General features: G+C 37.2%; 1 protein-coding gene across 2 annotated transcripts; it reads left to right on the forward strand.

Annotated features, from left to right (window-relative positions):
• Positions 1-2,695: 2,695 nt before the first annotated feature.
• LOC122418980 (HEAT repeat-containing protein 5B) lies at positions 2,696-18,425 on the forward strand. Of its 2 annotated transcripts, XM_043433165.1 has the most exons (25): positions 2,696-3,125; positions 4,512-4,693; positions 4,764-4,975; positions 5,175-5,322; positions 5,547-5,657; positions 5,902-6,085; positions 6,218-6,378; positions 6,726-6,975; positions 7,083-7,226; positions 7,506-8,121; positions 8,245-8,518; positions 8,870-8,902; positions 9,164-9,238; positions 9,326-9,601; positions 9,721-10,002; positions 10,477-10,666; positions 10,771-10,940; positions 11,023-11,344; positions 11,469-11,732; positions 12,105-13,586; positions 14,053-14,441; positions 14,579-14,792; positions 14,886-14,900; positions 15,031-15,176; positions 15,524-18,425. In XM_043433165.1, exons 2-25 carry the CDS (start codon positions 4,565-4,567, stop codon positions 15,704-15,706), a joined length of 6,270 nt encoding a protein of 2,089 aa, XP_043289100.1. In that variant the 5' UTR covers positions 2,696-3,125; positions 4,512-4,564; the 3' UTR covers positions 15,707-18,425. The 2 variants fall into 2 exon arrangements, with proteins under 2 accessions (XP_043289100.1, XP_043289102.1); XM_043433167.1 differs by lacking the exon at positions 8,870-8,902.
• Positions 18,426-18,444: the final 19 nt, after the last annotated feature.

The following is an 18,444-nucleotide window of genomic DNA, read 5'->3' on the forward strand; positions in this document are numbered from 1 at the left end:
TTGTTAATGAATAATTGGGGTTCAACAATTAACGTTATTGACGTTAATTAATTGAGGAAGATAAATAATAATGAAGATCGTATGACAGTAGTTTCTGCGGATGTGCAATTGAAGTAAATGAATTGACGCACACCCGCAATTGCGTCTGAATACTAATAGATGTCCCGGCAAGAGTTCATAAGGTTGTACCATGTACCGTGTGCGCGGAATAACAGTTTTTCTCATATTCGTATATGTACATTGACGAATATGCGATGGGTGTTTCGTCGCTCGCTAGACTCTTTTGCATTTGTATAAGAAACTCTTTGGAAGATCTTCAAGGATTTTGACGCGATGACAGCGCGAGTGAGTACGTCATTTTCCGGTAATAATAAAAAAAGTATTGCGCCGGCAAACGTATGATGCGACTTGATGCTGTGTATTATGTGACCTCGATTATGTATGCTGCACAAAAGTTTAAAACTTTGTCTTTCCGACTCTCTTGCCTTTCTTTTTTCTTCGCACTTAATATTCCTCTTTACAACTTCGTTTCTTCGAAGTTGTAAGAAATGATAATTGCTTAGTGCACGGAGGAGAGCGAACAGGAGAAAGAAGCGAGATTATATGGACCATCAACCGCCGAGGCATTTCCTTCCAATTGCAATTCCATTAACGCGCAGGAAAATTTCGTTCTAATTGCCTTTGACACCTTTAATTGAGTTTACGTTTTTGCTGAGTCAACCTTGCGAACGGAATGATTCTTATTTTGTAAGCGTAAACCACCAATTTCATTCGTACTCGCGCATATTCGTCGGTGCGCAGAGATCCTCCTCAAATAACACCTGGTGCGCGCGGTCGTCTAATATTTCAATCTTTAACTGCGATTATCTCAGAATCGTTTTTTTTTTTTCAAAATATACCTTTGCGGTGGACACGATTAGCAAAAAACTATTGATCCGATCCATGCCAAATTTATACCACTCATTTATCAAAATAATAGCTAGGGCTTGGACGAAGGATTTCGTATTTGGTTGTAAAAAAAAAATTGTAACAAAAAACCGAGAATTTAGCACCTCGAAAAATTAATTTTTTGTTAAAGCTGTCGCCATTTTTTTTTCAAATCAAAATTTTTACAAATCCTTCGTCCAGGCTCAAGCTATTATTGTAATAAGTAAGTGGTATAAATTTGGTAAGGATCGGATTAATAGTTTATTTTTAGTTATCATGTCCACCGCGACTGATGCTCAAAAAAAGTGCTACTGGAATGCAGCTGGAGTTCCACCATTTTGAGAAATTTTTTGACGAAGAAAATTTCACAGTTTTTCAATAAAAATTTATTCCCTTGTCGAAAAAAAAAAAATGAAGAAAATCGCGTTTTTTCGCACGCTGCGAGTGTATGTAAGGCCTTAACGCGAATGGAGTTGAAAAAAGTAACGAAACCTGGTCGAAACTCGTTGAATAATGTAATGGAAATTCTTTAAACTGCATTTTATTTGAATAATTTTATGCAATTTTTTTGTACTTGTGTAATTAACACCCTTGAAAATTTGCACATCAGTTATAAGAGGCCTTGAAATTGGTAAGACGTTTACCAATTTCGACTCGAACCATCGTGTTTCTCGGTATTATATTCGAGGATTACGAAAGAAACCTCGTTAATGTCAGAGATGTTCGAAAATTCTGGGAAACTCTCTGTCAGCTCACTTTTTTGGTTGACCCATTTTTCAGTGATGTCGTGTCAGTCGATAGTCTGTAAAATACTCGTTCGCGTCAAATAATCAACGACGGGATTCACATTTTCATACATTCATAAAAATGAAAAAAAAAATGTGAGTTTTGAAAAACGAGTATTTAATGCAAAACCGATTAGTCAAAGTGAGCTCATTTTTTTTTCTACAGTTCGGCGTCACTGATACGCGTCTGAAATTATCCAGTCTTGTTGTTGAATTTTTTTTTATCATTCTTAAGATAAACTCGAGGGTAAAAAATCTTACGACGTAATAAAAATTATACAAAGACTTATTCTGTGTCGTTAGTTAAGTAAGACGATTGAAAAAACAACATCCTGGAACAACGCTGTTATGGGAAGCGAACGAAAACAGTGATGAATAAGCTTTATTGAGACGCAGGGATCCGTCAATGTCGACAAAAACGGTGATTGAAAACACTACTTTTTTACTCAAGAGTTTTGTTGTTGAAATTTCAGTCGATTATTTCTGAGAAATTCAATCGCTTTGTGTATGTCAAGTCAAGTGACCAATTTATTCATCGTTTTTTTGCTTCCACGTTGAATAACGTGGAAACAAAAATATTGCGTGCAAGAAATAATTTTTTTCGGAGATTTATTAACATATCGAGCCGATAAAAGTAACGTAAGTTTGAGGATATTATTTCAATTTTCGTAAAAACAGTTTTTGTGGTGAGAGAAGTTCCAGTCGTGTTAATAGTTACAACAATTATTTATGAGAAAACTGGGATGACAATCTCTTGTGGCTCGAACGACACGATTCGATTCATTTCATAAGAGATTACATTTGATTCCGGCGTTTGAATTTTCCCGCTTGTTGAATTCTGTGTGCAGAACGTCGCCGCGAAATTATAGTAGCGTGGCGCTTGTCTCGATGTGTCGAGGACAGTGCGCCTGCGTTTGCGTGGGTGGTTATTAAATGACACATTTCCCCGCGCTCCCCGCGCGCAGTCTCCAGCGAATCGCAGCTGGAGTAGCTCCATAACCTAATCTTGCTAAAGCTGCGCCGGATTGATCATTCCCGGACTTGTGTCGCGTGAAGTTTATATAGATATATAGATATTTATTTATAAAGTAGCTCTCGAGCGACCTTTCGTGAGTGCAAGACAAATTTTCGTTAAGCATAGGCGCTTTTACACGGTGGTTCGACATTCATTAGTCGTGTAGGTCAGCTTTAGTGAAAAAAATTTCAGATTTCCTTATATGGACGCTTTTTTCCTCTCGAAACATTTGGTCACTCGTATCTTTGTGTTCGCGCAATGTTTACACCCTTACAGTAGTGTTGAAATATTAATACAAATGGTCTTAAAAGCTAAAGGCAGTCTGACAATGACGCACGCTACTGAAAATCTGTGAACTTTTGAAGAAAAATTTGAATAGCCGTCAAGAGAATAATCAGGTGGGTGAATCACGAAATTCGATACACGCGTCGCTCGACTTTCAGTTCACCTCACTTTTGCGTTGCTTTATCATTGCATTTATTTCTCCGGTCAGTACGTTGCAAAGCGAAACTAAATCCTTCCGTTGGCGCAAACTCGGGGAAATAATGATCGCTGAAAAAAATTCCGTTTACGTTCAAATATAATTATCCCTGTGGAACAAAAGCTCAAGGACGTTGCTCTATTATTATGAATGATGACGTCCCTGACCTAATTATTACGCATAAATGATTTTTCGCGCATCCAACAAGTGCACTTGATGACCGTCATACTCCTGTTTTTATTTCAGGTTTTTGTAATCAGCGCATTTATATTCACATAGAACAGCAGTAACATTTTATTAAAGTGTCAAATTTCAATATACTTGAATCGTTGTGTTATGATATTGTTTTTTGTACAGCTTTAAGAATCAAGTTTAACGATATATAATACGAAACGATCGCAACATAACCTCAGAATGTCAAAATTTTCCAATTTATAAAACCCCATCATGAGATTTCTCATAATTTTAACTTTGTCGTATTCCTGCTTTGGTCTTTTTCTATGCAATATTTGTATTCCAGCTTTGAAATAAAAATCATCTGTTATCAATAATCTTTTGATAAAAATTGATCCTTTGTAGACATTTTGGACCAGCCAGGTAGTCTGCGCATCAATTAATGATCCATGTGCATAGTTTTAGGATACAATGCTTTTCAGTGTTATAAATATCATCATTTGGGGTCAACAACAATGTTGTTGTACACTGAAATGATAAAAGTTCGTTAAATTTTTGCACATTGTCAAATATTATGTGATGAATTATTACTATGGTGACACAATGAATATCTGGTAACTTGTAGGAAGAATTGCAAGTTTTCATTCCACATATTTTGCAGGGAAAAATTGAAAAATTGAATCATTATTTATACTTTGTAGATGGTTTTGTGATGTCTCTCTCAAACCCGATACTGTTTTGCTTTCAATTTAAACAATTTGACATAAGTCTAACTCTGGAAATTCTGATAGGAAATTATGTCATACTAAAGAATTTGGGAAATAAATTTACTAGTAATTCATAACAAATTATATCTATGTTGTAACTTGATAGAAAAATAAAAAATTCGAATTTATAATAGCTTTTTTCCTTTGTTAATTAGTAATATTAAAATTTTAGTTTTCGAAGAATTATCTGTAGCTTTTAAGAATTCTATAAATACTGAGAGGATTGGTTGAGAGATATCATTTCAAAAAATCAAATTTTTGACTCCACGAAAGAAAATATGTTTATTAGTCTCAATTACACTGGCTCAATATGTCTGGGCTGGATTAAGAGTTTGTACTAAACGAATTTCTTTATGTTGTAGACTAGGGAGAGGAAATTTTCCTTGCAGTGCAGTGGATAAACAAAACCTCAACAATGATGGAGCTAAGTCACAGTTTGACCCTCAACGAGGATGCCCTGAACCAGATACCAGAGGCAAAGAGACCAGTTTTTGTTTTTGAATGGCTGCGCTTCTTGGAAAAAGTTTTAGTTGCAGCACAAAAAGTAAAAACAAAAGTTTTCTCTGAATATATATGGAATGTCCAAGCACTGATTGAAAATTTATCATTCATAGAGCGATATCAAAGGCTGTCAACAAAAATTGGTTGAACAGCTGACTCGACACATGCAAGGTGCCCCAGGCCCTCCAACTAGAAGACTCATCGCTCGATGTTTAGCTACATTATTCAGTGTTGGTGACACATTCCTTCTCTTTGACACGGTTAACGAATGCAACGACATACTGAAAAACAAAGATGATTCCCCCAGTTTTCTTCCTACAAAATTGTGAGTGAATTTCCATTATTGTTACAGTACAGGGACATTTTCAGATTTCGTAGACATTGATCACCTTTGGTTTTTGAAAAATATTAGCGGTTCACATATTTACACCAAATAATGACAAAACTTAAAAGTTTGACAAAGGTTAAAGGCGAGACAGGCAGAGTTTCCATACTCAAGACTTTCTCATTTCATCAAATTCTAGAGCTGCGATCTGCTGTGTTGGTTGTATGTACGAGAAACTTGGAAGAATGATGGGAAGATCGTACGAGGAAACAGTACAGATACTGATCAAGTCGTTGCGATCTGCAGAATCACAAACTCGGATAGAAATTATGCATACTTTGGAAAAGGTAAGTAAAAATCAATCCGGAAGAATTTCCGAATGACATATTTAATTCGGATTATTTACTCCTAAATCTATCGAAATCCTTTACAACAATTTCACTGCTTATCTTACCCACTACATTATTTCACAAAACATTTAAACCTGCACTGGGCAGTTGCGAAACTTGGGCTTTGGAATTTATTACATTTCAAGAGATTGAGAAATGAATCTTTATTTTCTATTTTCAAGGTCTGTGCTGGGATGGGATCAGCTGTGACAAACGTCCATAAAGAAATTTACAAAGTTTGTCGGCATTGTCTTACTGACAGAGTAATGGCAGTTCGTTGTGCCGCAGCAAAGGTAGTAAAACACATTCCACTAAAATTCAATGTTGATGAGAGGGAAAATTTGTCTGGAACTTTGAAATACTGAAGCTGAGCTCTACAACCTTCAGAACAAAATCGATTTTTGTCTTTCTCAAATCCTAGAAATATTTTCTAAGAAATTGAAAGAGTTCTTTTTTCTGGGAAACCCCTTTTTTGTTAGTGAGAAATTGATCATTGTTTGAAGAGAATTTGTCTAACCGTTCATCGCGTCATTGCAGTGTCTTCTTGAGATGTTGAATCACGCTCCCTTTCTGTACACAACGGAAATTGAGAGCGTTGCCACATTGTGCTTCCGTGCTTTCGAAGGCTCGAATTACGAAGTTCGATGCTCAGTAGCGAAACTTTTGGGGACATTAGTTGCGATGACTCAGCTCCCAGCTCCAAAGGGGAAAAATCCGACAGGTATATTTCTGATTAAAACAAATATTTGGTTACACTAGGGTGAAGCTTGGTAATTTTTTTGACCAAGATTTCACCCCTCACACAACTGTGGCTATGAATCATCTTTACTTTCTTTTTTTTCAAACGTCACAGTGAGTCAGGGTAAAACGGTGAAACCAATTTCCCTTGAGGAAGTATTGAATATCCTTATGTCAGGATTTTTGCGTGGTGGTGTCGGATTTCTCAAAGGTACCGGAGAAATCATAAAGGGGAGCTCGGGCGTTAATAGGGAAGTTCGTGTTGGAGTTACACATGTGAGTATAGAAAATGATCAATGATCCGATTCCCTGGATACAAAAAATTCAACAATTTTTTCATCTCAAGCAGTAAATTCATAAATAAGAATGATTCGGAAATACATATCCGAATCCAACTCGATGGGATTTGTGTAATGTCAACAATTTCGTTCGATATTTGAATTGCGATAATATTTTAACTACATTTTTTCGAAAACCGTTGACAACTTGGGATGAATGACAAGAAGTGATAAAAGAATTTTGAAAAGTGTATTGCAACACCTTCTATTCAACAAACCGAATAAATAGAATTATTATTAAACGTTTACAGACGCTTATATTATCAACAATTTGTTCACAAACAGGCTTACGTGGTGTTCGTTCAAATGCTTGGAGGGGCGTGGCTAGAACGAAACATCGGTACGTTAGTCGCTCACGTTCTTGATCTCGTCGCGAATCCAAAAGCTGCAAGCTCTCACGTAGACGCGGTATATTCGAGAAAGTGTATAAACTTTATACTTCGTGGTACAATCGGAAAACTCCTCGGCGAAGGTGCTCAGGCTGCAGCGTGCAAAGAAATAGCTCATGTTATCTTGAAACAAATGAATTCAATAGGTGAATAATAACGTTAAATTTTTCAGTTACATTTAAACGGTATTTTTTAATGAGAATTTTTCCCTCTGAAGGAAAGTTAATATATAAAAAAAAATATGTGTTTGCAGATTTTAGTCCTGAAAATGCTAAAGATTCTAATCAAGAGACGTTGTTCAGTCAACATTTGTTGGTATGTGCTCTTCAAGAGATGGGAAATTTGATACTGGGTCTTGGAACAACAGCGACAAATCTACTCTCCGATCAATCTCTCAGTGAGTATTTTATATTTTTATAATGAAAAGAATTCATTTTTTATGTAGTTCCCGAATGGAAATTCAATTTTTTAAAGAATAAATGGGTGTCAAAAACAGAGAACTATAAAAGGAGAAGAATTCGCTGAAACTTTTTAGCTTTATTATATTTCGAGGTTAAATAATCGATGGAACGTTTATAAAATCATCGTAATAAATAATATTTTCAACTTTATATTCTATAATCGTCTTATAATTGATCATTCACTAATATTTGTTTGGATCTGATTATTTTGGCAGGTTTGATCGACACGACAATGACTGTATTGGTGCACCCATGTCAAGCAGCAAGACTCGCAGCAGCTTGGTGTCTACGATGCATATGTGTGGCAGTACCGAGTCAAATAACACCGTTGATCGATCGTTGCGTCGAGGGTATCGAGAACATGCGAAGTTCGCCGGAAGCAATTGCCGGTTATAGCAGCGCGCTCGCTGCGGTTCTTGGCAGCGTTCGTCTGTCGCCTCTCGGTGTGCCTCACACCAAAGGCAAAATAATCTTTAATACGGCGGAAGAATTGTTACGCAGCGCCAGCCAAAATAGTCGGTTGTCCCTTAATCGAACGCACGCTGGTTGGCTTTTAATCGGAGCTATAATGACCCTCGGAACCGCTGTCGTCAAAGGTCTTTTACCACGAATGCTTTTACTGTGGCGAAATTCATTCCCACGCTCGACCAAAGAGCTTGAGAGTGAAAAAGCACGCGGTGATGCTTTCACATGGCAAGTGACCCTCGAAGGACGCGCTGGTGCTTTGTCAGCTATGCACAGCTTTCTACTTCATTGTCCTGAATTATTAAACGAAGATATAACGAGACGACTTCTGACACCGATTGAATCTGCGCTGGCTATGCTCACCAAGTAATCACTATTTTTTTCGCTTTGCAATACGAGATCTGTGATATAAATTCGAAAGAAAAAAGTTACGCGAAATCCATTGCTAAGAGAAAAATCTTCTCAAGTCCATCAATTTTTTTGTTTCAGTTTATCCCCTGTTTTGAAAAATTATGGACAACAACTGAAAGCTCCAGCAGCGATGGTTCGTCTACGTTTGTACGAGACACTTCTCCTCTTGCCACCTCAAGCTTTCGAAGGATCGTACACCCATTTACTCCGCATGCTCGTTTCCGAATTCACTTTGACTGAAAATCCGGGAAACACTACCACTTCGCTTCTTCGCATTGTTTGTAACGCCAATGATTCGGTTATTCTTGGCACGTGGCTTCAGGAAACCGATCATCGCACTATAGAGGACCAGGTTTGTGTTTTTTTTCTAATCTAACCATTACAAACTTTATTCACATAAATTACTCTTTACGAACTAACCAGTGATATAACTATTTTATTGCGGATGACAAACATTTTATTAAACGAACGGTCGTTGCAAAAAAAAATTCAATTCATATTTTTACGAATCGGTCAAACGAGTAAACTTGGTTTTACAAAACAAAAAACAAACACGAAAACCCAGACAGCACTGCAGAGAAAAATGATGAGTGTCGCGTTTAGAGTATGTGAATAACTACTTCATGGCTCGAAATATTGTCGAATATCTGGGATGAATTGTAAACAATTCTCTTCTCTTATTCTTGCTCACGTTCCTGTATAGATGGAACCAAATCGACGAGCCGATGTGGAACACGTGAGTACTGCGATTTGGGAATAGAGAACTTGTAGGAAAGAAGCAAGAATATTGATTGTTGTGTAGGGTTCTATCGTTTCGTTCTCTTTTTCATTTTTTTATCATTATTCGCAGCGTAGTAACAACGTTCTTTTGACCATAAAAATACTATTTCTAAAAGACTTCTGTGGAACCAACATTTTCATAGGAATTTTAGTGTTATCGAAGTCAGAACTGAAACGTTTCATACATACGGCAAACTATATTTTTTCTTTTCTTTAGTTGCAGCCAAACAGTGCGGCAGGTTCTGGGGCTCTGGAGCACAATTCATGCTGCTTGTACAGACCGGTACCACCAGTAAGTTTTTATGACAAATGTTAGTAAAGATTTGCCAAACTTTCTCTCAACAAATATTAATTCCGTGATTCAATCGCATTTTTTCAGAATGAAATAATCCCGGGGCCTCTTCCTCTCGGGGTTGCTGTAATCGACCTCTCAGTCTCGCTTTTCGGGCAGATTTTTCCGCGGGTGGCGAACAAGCATCGTTTGCAGATGCTCGATCACTTTAGCGAGTGCATAAAACACGCAAAATCCGGACGACAAGAAGCCATACAGATGAATGTATTCACCGCTGTTTTGAGTGGCTTGAAAGGACTCAATGAAGCCAAAACTGGTTTCGGTCAGGAAGACGTTAAAAAATCTGCTACTAGTCTCATAATCGTGAGTCAACTTGCTCATTGAATTCCAAATTTTGGAAGAAAACAACTTCTTAACTCGACTGATTCGTTTTGTTTTTCCCCTCTCAAAATTAATTCTATAATCGTAACACAATTCGATAGAGTACTTTGGTAAGCAGCAACTCGATACTCCGTTGGGCAGCTGGAGAAGCTGTCGGAAGAATGGCTCAAGTCATATCCGATCCTAAATTCACTGCTGAGTTGGCACAGACGAGCTTCGATCGTTTGAAATCAGCTCGCGACGTTGCCAGCCGGACTGGACATTCCTTGGCTCTTGGTTGCCTCCACAGATATGTCGGTGGCATGGGCTCAAGTCAACATCTTAACACAAGTGTCAGCATTCTACTTGCACTTGCACAAGACAACTCCTCCCCGGTCGTACAGGTGAAAAGTCATTTTTATTACTAAAATAGAAGAGAATTTGAGTATCGAAATTCATTCACTTCATTTACTCGTTTTATTTTTCTCTTTCGAATACGACACAATTTTTCCAGTGGTATTCTAAGTAAATTCGTAGTTTTTGGATGCCAAAATGAAACAATGGATGAAAAATGACATTTCTGGCGTCCTGTCTTTACAAACTCCAATATTTCTGCTGAGATTTTACGGTTTATCACAATTAAATAAATATTATTAGTCAATATGGCAGAAGCAGAGCTCACACGGAGTTTTTTTTACAAATATCGTTTGCTCGAGTTTTTATTTTGCACAAAGTTTAGACGTACGTATAAAATTCTGATGAATGTTCAGTTTCTTTGCAGCGTTGTATTCATTTTAATGTTGACTTTTCCAAATATGCATGTTGCAGTATTCTGAATCAATATAATTGGTGAATTCAATTTTCCTGTCATTCCTCAGGTTTGGGCACTCCACGCTTTATCGCTGATTGCTGATTCCGGGGGCCCAATGTTCCGTGGCTATGTCGAACCAACACTTTCACTCGTTCTTACTCTCCTTCTGAACGTATCACATTCCTACATCGATGTTCACCAATGCATTGGAAAAGTATTGTCAGCACTAATTACAACGATCGGTCCAGAACTGCAGGGTACGAAAAAGAATGACCGTTGAACTAATAAACGACAAATTCGATTTGTTTGGCGTTTATAAAACGCGTTTGAATATTTTTTCATGAAGAATTTATATTGTCAGGAAACACATCGAGTATCTGCATGGCTCGTTCTTCGTTCCTGTGTGCATGCGCTATAATGCAAGATCATCAAGATCCTCTGGTCCAAGCTGAGGCCACAGGTTGCCTGCAGCAGTTGCATCTGTTTGCACCACGTCATGTGAACTTGTCTTCACTCGTGCCAACGTTGTGTGTAAGTTGAACATTGCGCACTTGAAATTATTAATTCCGCAATTTTGGAATGTTCACTATGTTTTTACGTTTCCAATTTTTAGCGCACCCTCTCCAGCAATCATTTGCTACTGCGGAAAGCCGCAATCTCTTGTCTTCGACAGTTGGCTCAGCGCGAAGCAAAAGAGGTCTGCGAGCACGCTATGACTCTTGCGAATGAGAGTCGAGATACGAATGTCGTCGAAGGATTGACGATCACTGAAACTGGACTTCCGGGCGTTCTATTCAGCATGCTGGATACCGAAACTGACAGCAGACTCATCAAAGATATTCACGATACTCTTACTAGCATGCTGCAAATGTTGGCCGCTGATAATTTATCACAGTGGCTGTCACTCTGCAAAGATGTTCTTACAGTTGCGTCGGGTAAGAATAATTGATTATTTTTTCTAAACTCTCTTCAAACCTATTTTCCGTTTCTCACAATATGAAAAAGATGACAATTCTGATGCGCATTTAAAGAATATATTGATTTTTTTCCATTCCGTAGAGTCGAGTACACCAGAAGAATCAACTGCGATCGCTGTAGAGGACAGTGCAGCCGATAACGAAAGCGTTGATGGAGAAGGTGATGATGATCAAGCGGAGTTTCATGCTGATGAATCTAAACAACGACCAACGGTTTCGCCTCGTTGGCCAACTCGAGTATTTGCTGCACAATGCATTCGCCGTATTATTGCAGCTTGCGTCAATAACAAACAGGCACACTTTGACCTGTCCATGGCTAAAGAATTGCAACTCATCAAAGGAAGAGGTAAAAATAATTGTTTTGGAGATAACAACTCAATAATATCTATTAAAAAAGAGTTCGAGATTTTTCACGATAAGAAAAATAGTCAAGTTGCATGAATCTGAAGAAAAGTTTGTTTTTCCAAATGTTTGAAAATGGCTCATTCCCAAATATTTTAAACCACACACTCACTCTTTTTAAACTTATTTATTTTTTCAGAAAGTTTTTCTAAAATCTATTTGATCACTTTACCTACTGTATTCTTGTTCAATTGGAAAATGAAGCGTTTTATTTTTTTTTTTTTTTAAGCTGATGTGAAAGATCCAACGTTGTAGCAACGAAGTAGACAACAAATAATTTTATCATTTTGTACCATATTTTCGTACGAATTTATAGGCGATTACTTAGTTCTCCACCTGTCGGATCTTGTCAGAATGGCATTTATGGCAGCAACCAGCGATTGCGATCCGTTGCGTCTGGAGGGTCTTCAGACGCTTCAGGAGATAATCGATAAATTTGCAAAGGTGCCGGAGCCCGAGTTTCCGGGTCACTTATTGCTGGAGCAATTCCAAGCGCAAGTAGGTGCAGCACTAAGGCCAGCATTTGCGACCGAAACAGCGTCACACGTTACGGCAGCTGCTTGCGAGGCCTGCAGCGCTTGGATCGGTAGTGGAGTAGCTCGGGATTTGAACGATCTTCGTCGGGTGCATCAGCTGTTGGTTTCGTCATTGGAAAAGTTACGGGACGGCCACACCCGTCCGCAGCTGTACAACGAGAGTCTGTCGACGTTGGAACGTTTAGCAATATTAAAAGCTTGGGCCGAGGTTTACGTCGTAGCGATGATAAACGACGGTTCGGCACCAGACACGCGGGAAGTAACGCATCGGAACATCAATAAAACCGACGAAAACGACGGAGAAGCTTTCGGCGACTTTGAGTTCCAAAACGAAAGTCTTTTGAGCCTGGTACAACCAGAACTTTTGAGTTTAAGCCAAAATTGGTTGGCTGCGCTACGCGATCATGCGCTTCTTTCCTTACCACCGGAATTCTCGAGCCAATTGCCGCACGATGGCGGAGCGTTTTATACGACCGACACGATGGAATCTGCACGGCCATATTACGCGAAATCCTGGTCACCGATACTCCACGCAGCAGCTCTTTGGCTTAACGCACGCGGTTTCGAGATTGAGGAGTCGACTAAACCAGCCGCAAAAAATCCACCCCCGACCAATCAAAATAGCAACAACAATAATAACAACAATAACGTTAACACGAAAACGGACTCGAATATTGACAGATTTCATTTGCTCTTTGGCATTTGCATGGAAGCTCTTTGCAGCTCCCGTTCGTCCGAATCCGTTCAAAATATCGAGACATGTTTGAGCGCCCTTTACACACTCCTCGATTCCATATGGGCACGCAAAGTTCTCATAACCGATCGTTCCCTCCCGATCGAATTGTGTAACGTTCTTCATCGATTGCTTCTCACTCGCGATAGTTACGCCGTACAGATGATGACGATGGAAGTACTGAAACAAGTATTGAGGGCGAATCAGGAAAATCTGGCTGATTGCAAGAAAATTAAACTCAAAGAATTAGTACCAGCAAATCAAGAAGCGAGAGATATCGTCGAACTCGATTTTCTCGGTGAAGGAGGAGAAACCGGTGAATTGGTACCTGGAAAATCACTCGTATTTGCCTTGCTCGAAGTTTGTCTTTGTTTGCTAGTACGGCAAATTCCCGCGTTGAACCCTAATCCTGAAGGTGCAACTGCTATTCTTTCACATCGGAGTTATGCACAAACTGAAGAGAATGGGAAACTCATCGCTGCAGCACTGAACGTTATGGAGGCTCTTCCGACGCTGTGTTCGCCCAAAGGTTAGTGCAATTTTTAGATCAATGCTTCTGAAAACCCCTCGTTACTATGATCGTTCGTTGCAGTTGTGGAAGATTTAACAGTGACGACGATTTGTTTTATTTCGGAAGTCGTCCTAGAAGCATGATTTCTTCAACTTAGAAAAAAAGCCACAAAAAATACGTTGCCTGCTCCCACGAAGTCTGTCCTATTTTGAAATCTAATTGAAAAGAACATGACAGATTCATAGAAAGTTCAAGAAAAATTAATTTTTTTCAGCTATCAACTTTTTTTTATTACTGGAAAAATTACAGATTCTCTTGATGTTTTGTTTGATTAGTTTTTCAGTGGATTATCGAATAGTACTCGTAGATGATGCACGTACTTTTCAAAGCCTTTTCGACTTGATGTAGTTTTACTTCTGTTTACCGTAGCAGAGCATGTATTTAAGAGTTCAATGCGTTAATACGTTTCATTTCTTTGATTCAGGAGCTGTGGCGATACTTCCAACTTTGTTATATCTAACAACCGGAGTTGTACGAGAAACAGCGGTACGTGCTGACAATGAAGCCGCTCGATCGTCCTCGGAAGCACCTGGACACGCAGCTCTCCACTGTCTTAAAAGTTTGATAGTCGACAAATACTCTCGCGATCAACGAAGTCAGGAAGAATGGACTGTTCTGTTACAAAGTGCGTTAGCGAAAATAATCGATCTCGCTAAAACGGTTAGCAGCGAAGCTAAAATGGACGAAGTTACGATGATGCTTGGTATAGCGGTTTTCGTACTTCACGCATTGCCGGACGTCGTCAGTGCCCCAAATCTTCAATTTCCTTGCATAAATCACTTTCGCCAAGCGATACAGTCCGACAACATGATGGTGAGTGTGATCTTAGCTACCCCTGATCGTATAGAAAGAACGTCCTTTTCAATTGCATTTTGTTTAAATGTGAGTTCAAAGTTAAATCCCAGATTTAGAAGAACTGATATTCATGTTGCCTATGTTTGCTCTTTCAGGTTAAACTAAAATGCGTTCAAACTCTTAAAACGATATTTGTTCATCCCGAAAGGAGTATTAGTACCCCATACATTCACGCACTTGCTCCAAGACTCGTGGAATATTTATATAGTGACAAAAGCAAACAAGTTACGAGCGAAATCGAGCTGTCTTTCACTCTCGAATGCATTAGCACCATCGAAGCACTGATCGCGCTAGCGGAACCAACAAATCGTAAGTTTTTCAAGAATATATTATTGAATTTTTGGTAGTTTTTAAAACGACTTGTTTATAAAATGTCTCTGTAAATTGCACGCAATTCTCCAGGGGATCTCATGCAAGGTACAAGGTCTTTTCAACTTATTTAAAAACAATCTTATTTGTGATTTATAATCAAAATATTATTCAACAAAAAATATACCTACATCGAATCCACCGAATCACTGGAAAAATAAATTTCGTTTTTATTTAGGTATACAAATGCTCACGCTACTAGTGCCAATTTTAATCAACTATTTACTGGAGGGTGAACAGTTACAATATGCCACAAGATTCCAGACGAGCCTTCATCAACAGAGCTTTCAGTGGCTCAACAAGATTGGTCCAAAATATCCTCAGGTAGTAGAGAATCTTTCTTAAATTCGTTTTCATCTCGCGGAGAGAGTTTTTATGCGAAAATTGGGAAATTTCAATAATCAAACTTGAAAAACATAGTATAGGATTTTTCTTACATCTCAACGATTTGAATTTTGGTTCGGAATTTCTATGATAATAAGTGCTTCAATAGCTGAGTTTGAAACGGCAACCCTGGAATGAAAAAATAATGAAATATTACAATTTAAAAAAACAAATAGAGAAAAACCTGAATTAAGACATTTTTCATATTTGGTATAAGTTTAATATAGAATGGCAATAAAGTAGCATATGCAAACGAATATTAATCGTAGAATACTTTATGGTTATAGGAATTCAAAACCCTGATGTCTCAATCGACTGAATTGAAGACAAAGTTGGAGAACGCAGTGCGTTCGTCACACCAGCAAGCCCAGCGACCGGTGAGACAAACTGGGACCATAAAACAGCAGATGAAAGCTCCAGCACCGTCGATCAAACTGAAAACTGATTTTTCGAATTTTAGTCAAGCGTGATTATGAGATTTGGTTACGAGGGCATACAAAATTTCAGTTTTTTTATCTGGGTGAGAGTGAATGAGTGAGAAGGGAATGAAGGGAATAGGTTTTCAATCGTCATTAAAGTTTGAGCTGCAACTTTAGAAAATACGAGTTTTATTTTCAGGCACCTCTTTTTCTCATCGTTTTTAAGATTTTAGTCCGTGATTCCGGGGTATAAACAAGTATGAAAATAATTGATCCTTATATTTGTACAGAACAGAATTAGTATTTATTATTAGATTTGAATGAATTTATACCAGGTTGACGGCGCAAAAGTCGTGCACATCGCGCAATATAAATCGTGCATTTTCGTAGATTGCTAGACAAGTGGGCGACGCGATGCAAGAAAAAATAAATCAGATCGTTGCGTCCATATTTTCTCGCACTGAAAGTATTATGTATATTTCGCGACCGATGAGAAAGATGGAAAAAACGAGGACTCGGTGAAAAATGAGATTTATTGAGTAAAAGAAAAAGTATTTTTTTAATTTAAAAAACTTACGAATGCACAAACTAACGGAAACAATATTTATTGATAGTTTTAGATGAGCGTTAATTGAAGTGATTTCTCCTTTTTTAGCTGATTGATTTAGCTCATTTAAATAACTCAATTAAAATTTCTACTCTAATGTCCTTGCAGATCTGTTAACGATACAAACAATGAAGAAAATCACAAAATATCCTCTGGGTCGATATCTAATGATTAATTGTATTCGTTTGAACGCGATTAAAGGCCCCTCAAACATTTTGAAAATTCCTGTATCAAGTTGCGAAAAAAAACGTGAATCTTAACTTATTCGCGATGAATCGAATGATTGAAAGCGCCGTATACCCAGAAAGGTCGAAAAAATCATTCAAAGAAAATCCTATAATACTAGAAGATAATACCAAAAAAATGAATCTTTTAAACGCTTATTTTCATACTTTTGTGGCGTCGAAGATTTTTCTTCAAATTAATTTCTTTAAATCGTACTCTTTTAACAAGGTAAAAATCTGCAAATAATTACGGAAATGATTTCAGAAGCATTCTTTCATCATTCATTTTCAACCTTTTTGGGAGTACATGCTGGATGTAAATGCGTACGTGAATGATTAATAAAATTATATATAAAATGTAATTAGTCGTAACATGAGCCGTTCTCCGTCGAGTAAATGACATTTTTGTATCGAATCGTAAAAAAACTTTTCACGAATATTTTAGATTTCAGATAGAAATATGCGTCTTCGTTTTTCAAAAGATTCGATGAGACTGATCCCATTATCATTTGTAAACAGTTTTTTTCCTACTTCCGCTTTCTATTCCCATATGAGTTGAAAAAAAATAAACTCGCAAAAAACAACGTGCCATATGTTGTAACGACTTTTCTTTTAAATTATTTCTTCAAGTGTCAAAAATCTTTTTTTCTTCGGTGATAAATTTTGGGCTCGTAGTGTCGTTCCGACTAAATCATTAAAATAGTAGAAATAATTACTTTAAAGAGACGATACAATGACGAAAAATGGCTCATCTGTAATATCAATAAAGTCAATAATAGACGATTCTTCCGTAAATATTATCCTATATCCTACAGGGCTACTTGAATTGTAGATTATATCTTGAAGTAGCAAAGTGCCCATTCGTGAGAGTTATTTGTACGTATAAACAGTGAAAAATACGAACTTGTGTAGAAGAAATGCAAAAAACAAAAAAAAATGGTAAATGTTTAACTGTCATAATATAATTGACGTACATAAAGAAAATTCGTTATTAGCAATCCATCGACATTAATTCAGGATGTTTAAATGAACAATGAATCGAACAACGTAACATTCAATGATGGTGTTATACATACCATGTTAATGTTAAGGGCTTACATCACTGAGAAAGCTCGAAAAAAAACGATAATTTTCAGAAACGAGTTACAAATGAAGGATACAAATTCTGTTAAATTTTATTTTTGAACATTGTTTCGTTACGTTATCGAATCAAAATCATCATTAAGTTTCGAAAAATCTTTTGAAATATCCAGATTTTCCTTACCAATGGCATCTGGATATGCTTGAGCATCAATAACGAGATTTTTTAATTATTGGAACAATCATCAAAGAAACAAATAAAGAATGAATCGTCAATTTTAGCGGATTGCTTAATATCAGTTAATTTGTTTGTTAATCGGAAAATAATTTTTGAAACGTTTTTCTGATGTTTGTTTTTTGAACCGTATGCGCAAATACAAAAATCTACTGTTTTTGGGATCTCCACAGTGATGTGAGCCATCGAAAATGAATTTTAAATATATACAATTGTAATGGTTGATCTAATATACGATAGGTATATATGTATAGCAATGTCAAAACTATAGGACTGATGATATTTAGGGAGAAAAAGGAATAGAAAGAAAGCGAGAGAGAGGGAGAGAGAAAATAGCACTTAGCAAAATGAAAGGAAAAAAATATTTAAACTATTTTTTATATTATAATTTTAAGCGACCGTGACCATTATACAATGAATCTGTATATGAATTACTGTACAGGCTTAATATTTCAGAATCTGGAGAACATTCGATCTTTTTTGTTCAATTATTTTGATCATATTTCGATTTTATAACTTCAAGGTTCTGTGACTGCGTAATGTAATTATCTTACGTTAGTGTAAAAAAATATAGGATTTGTATACATTTATGCTTCAGAATAAAACGAAAATAGATAGTAAAAACGATGTTCGTGTTACCCTG

Source organism: Venturia canescens, chromosome 1 (assembly GCF_019457755.1).
Source record: "Venturia canescens isolate UGA chromosome 1, ASM1945775v1, whole genome shotgun sequence".
Taxonomy (NCBI): Eukaryota; Metazoa; Arthropoda; class Insecta; order Hymenoptera; family Ichneumonidae; genus Venturia; species Venturia canescens.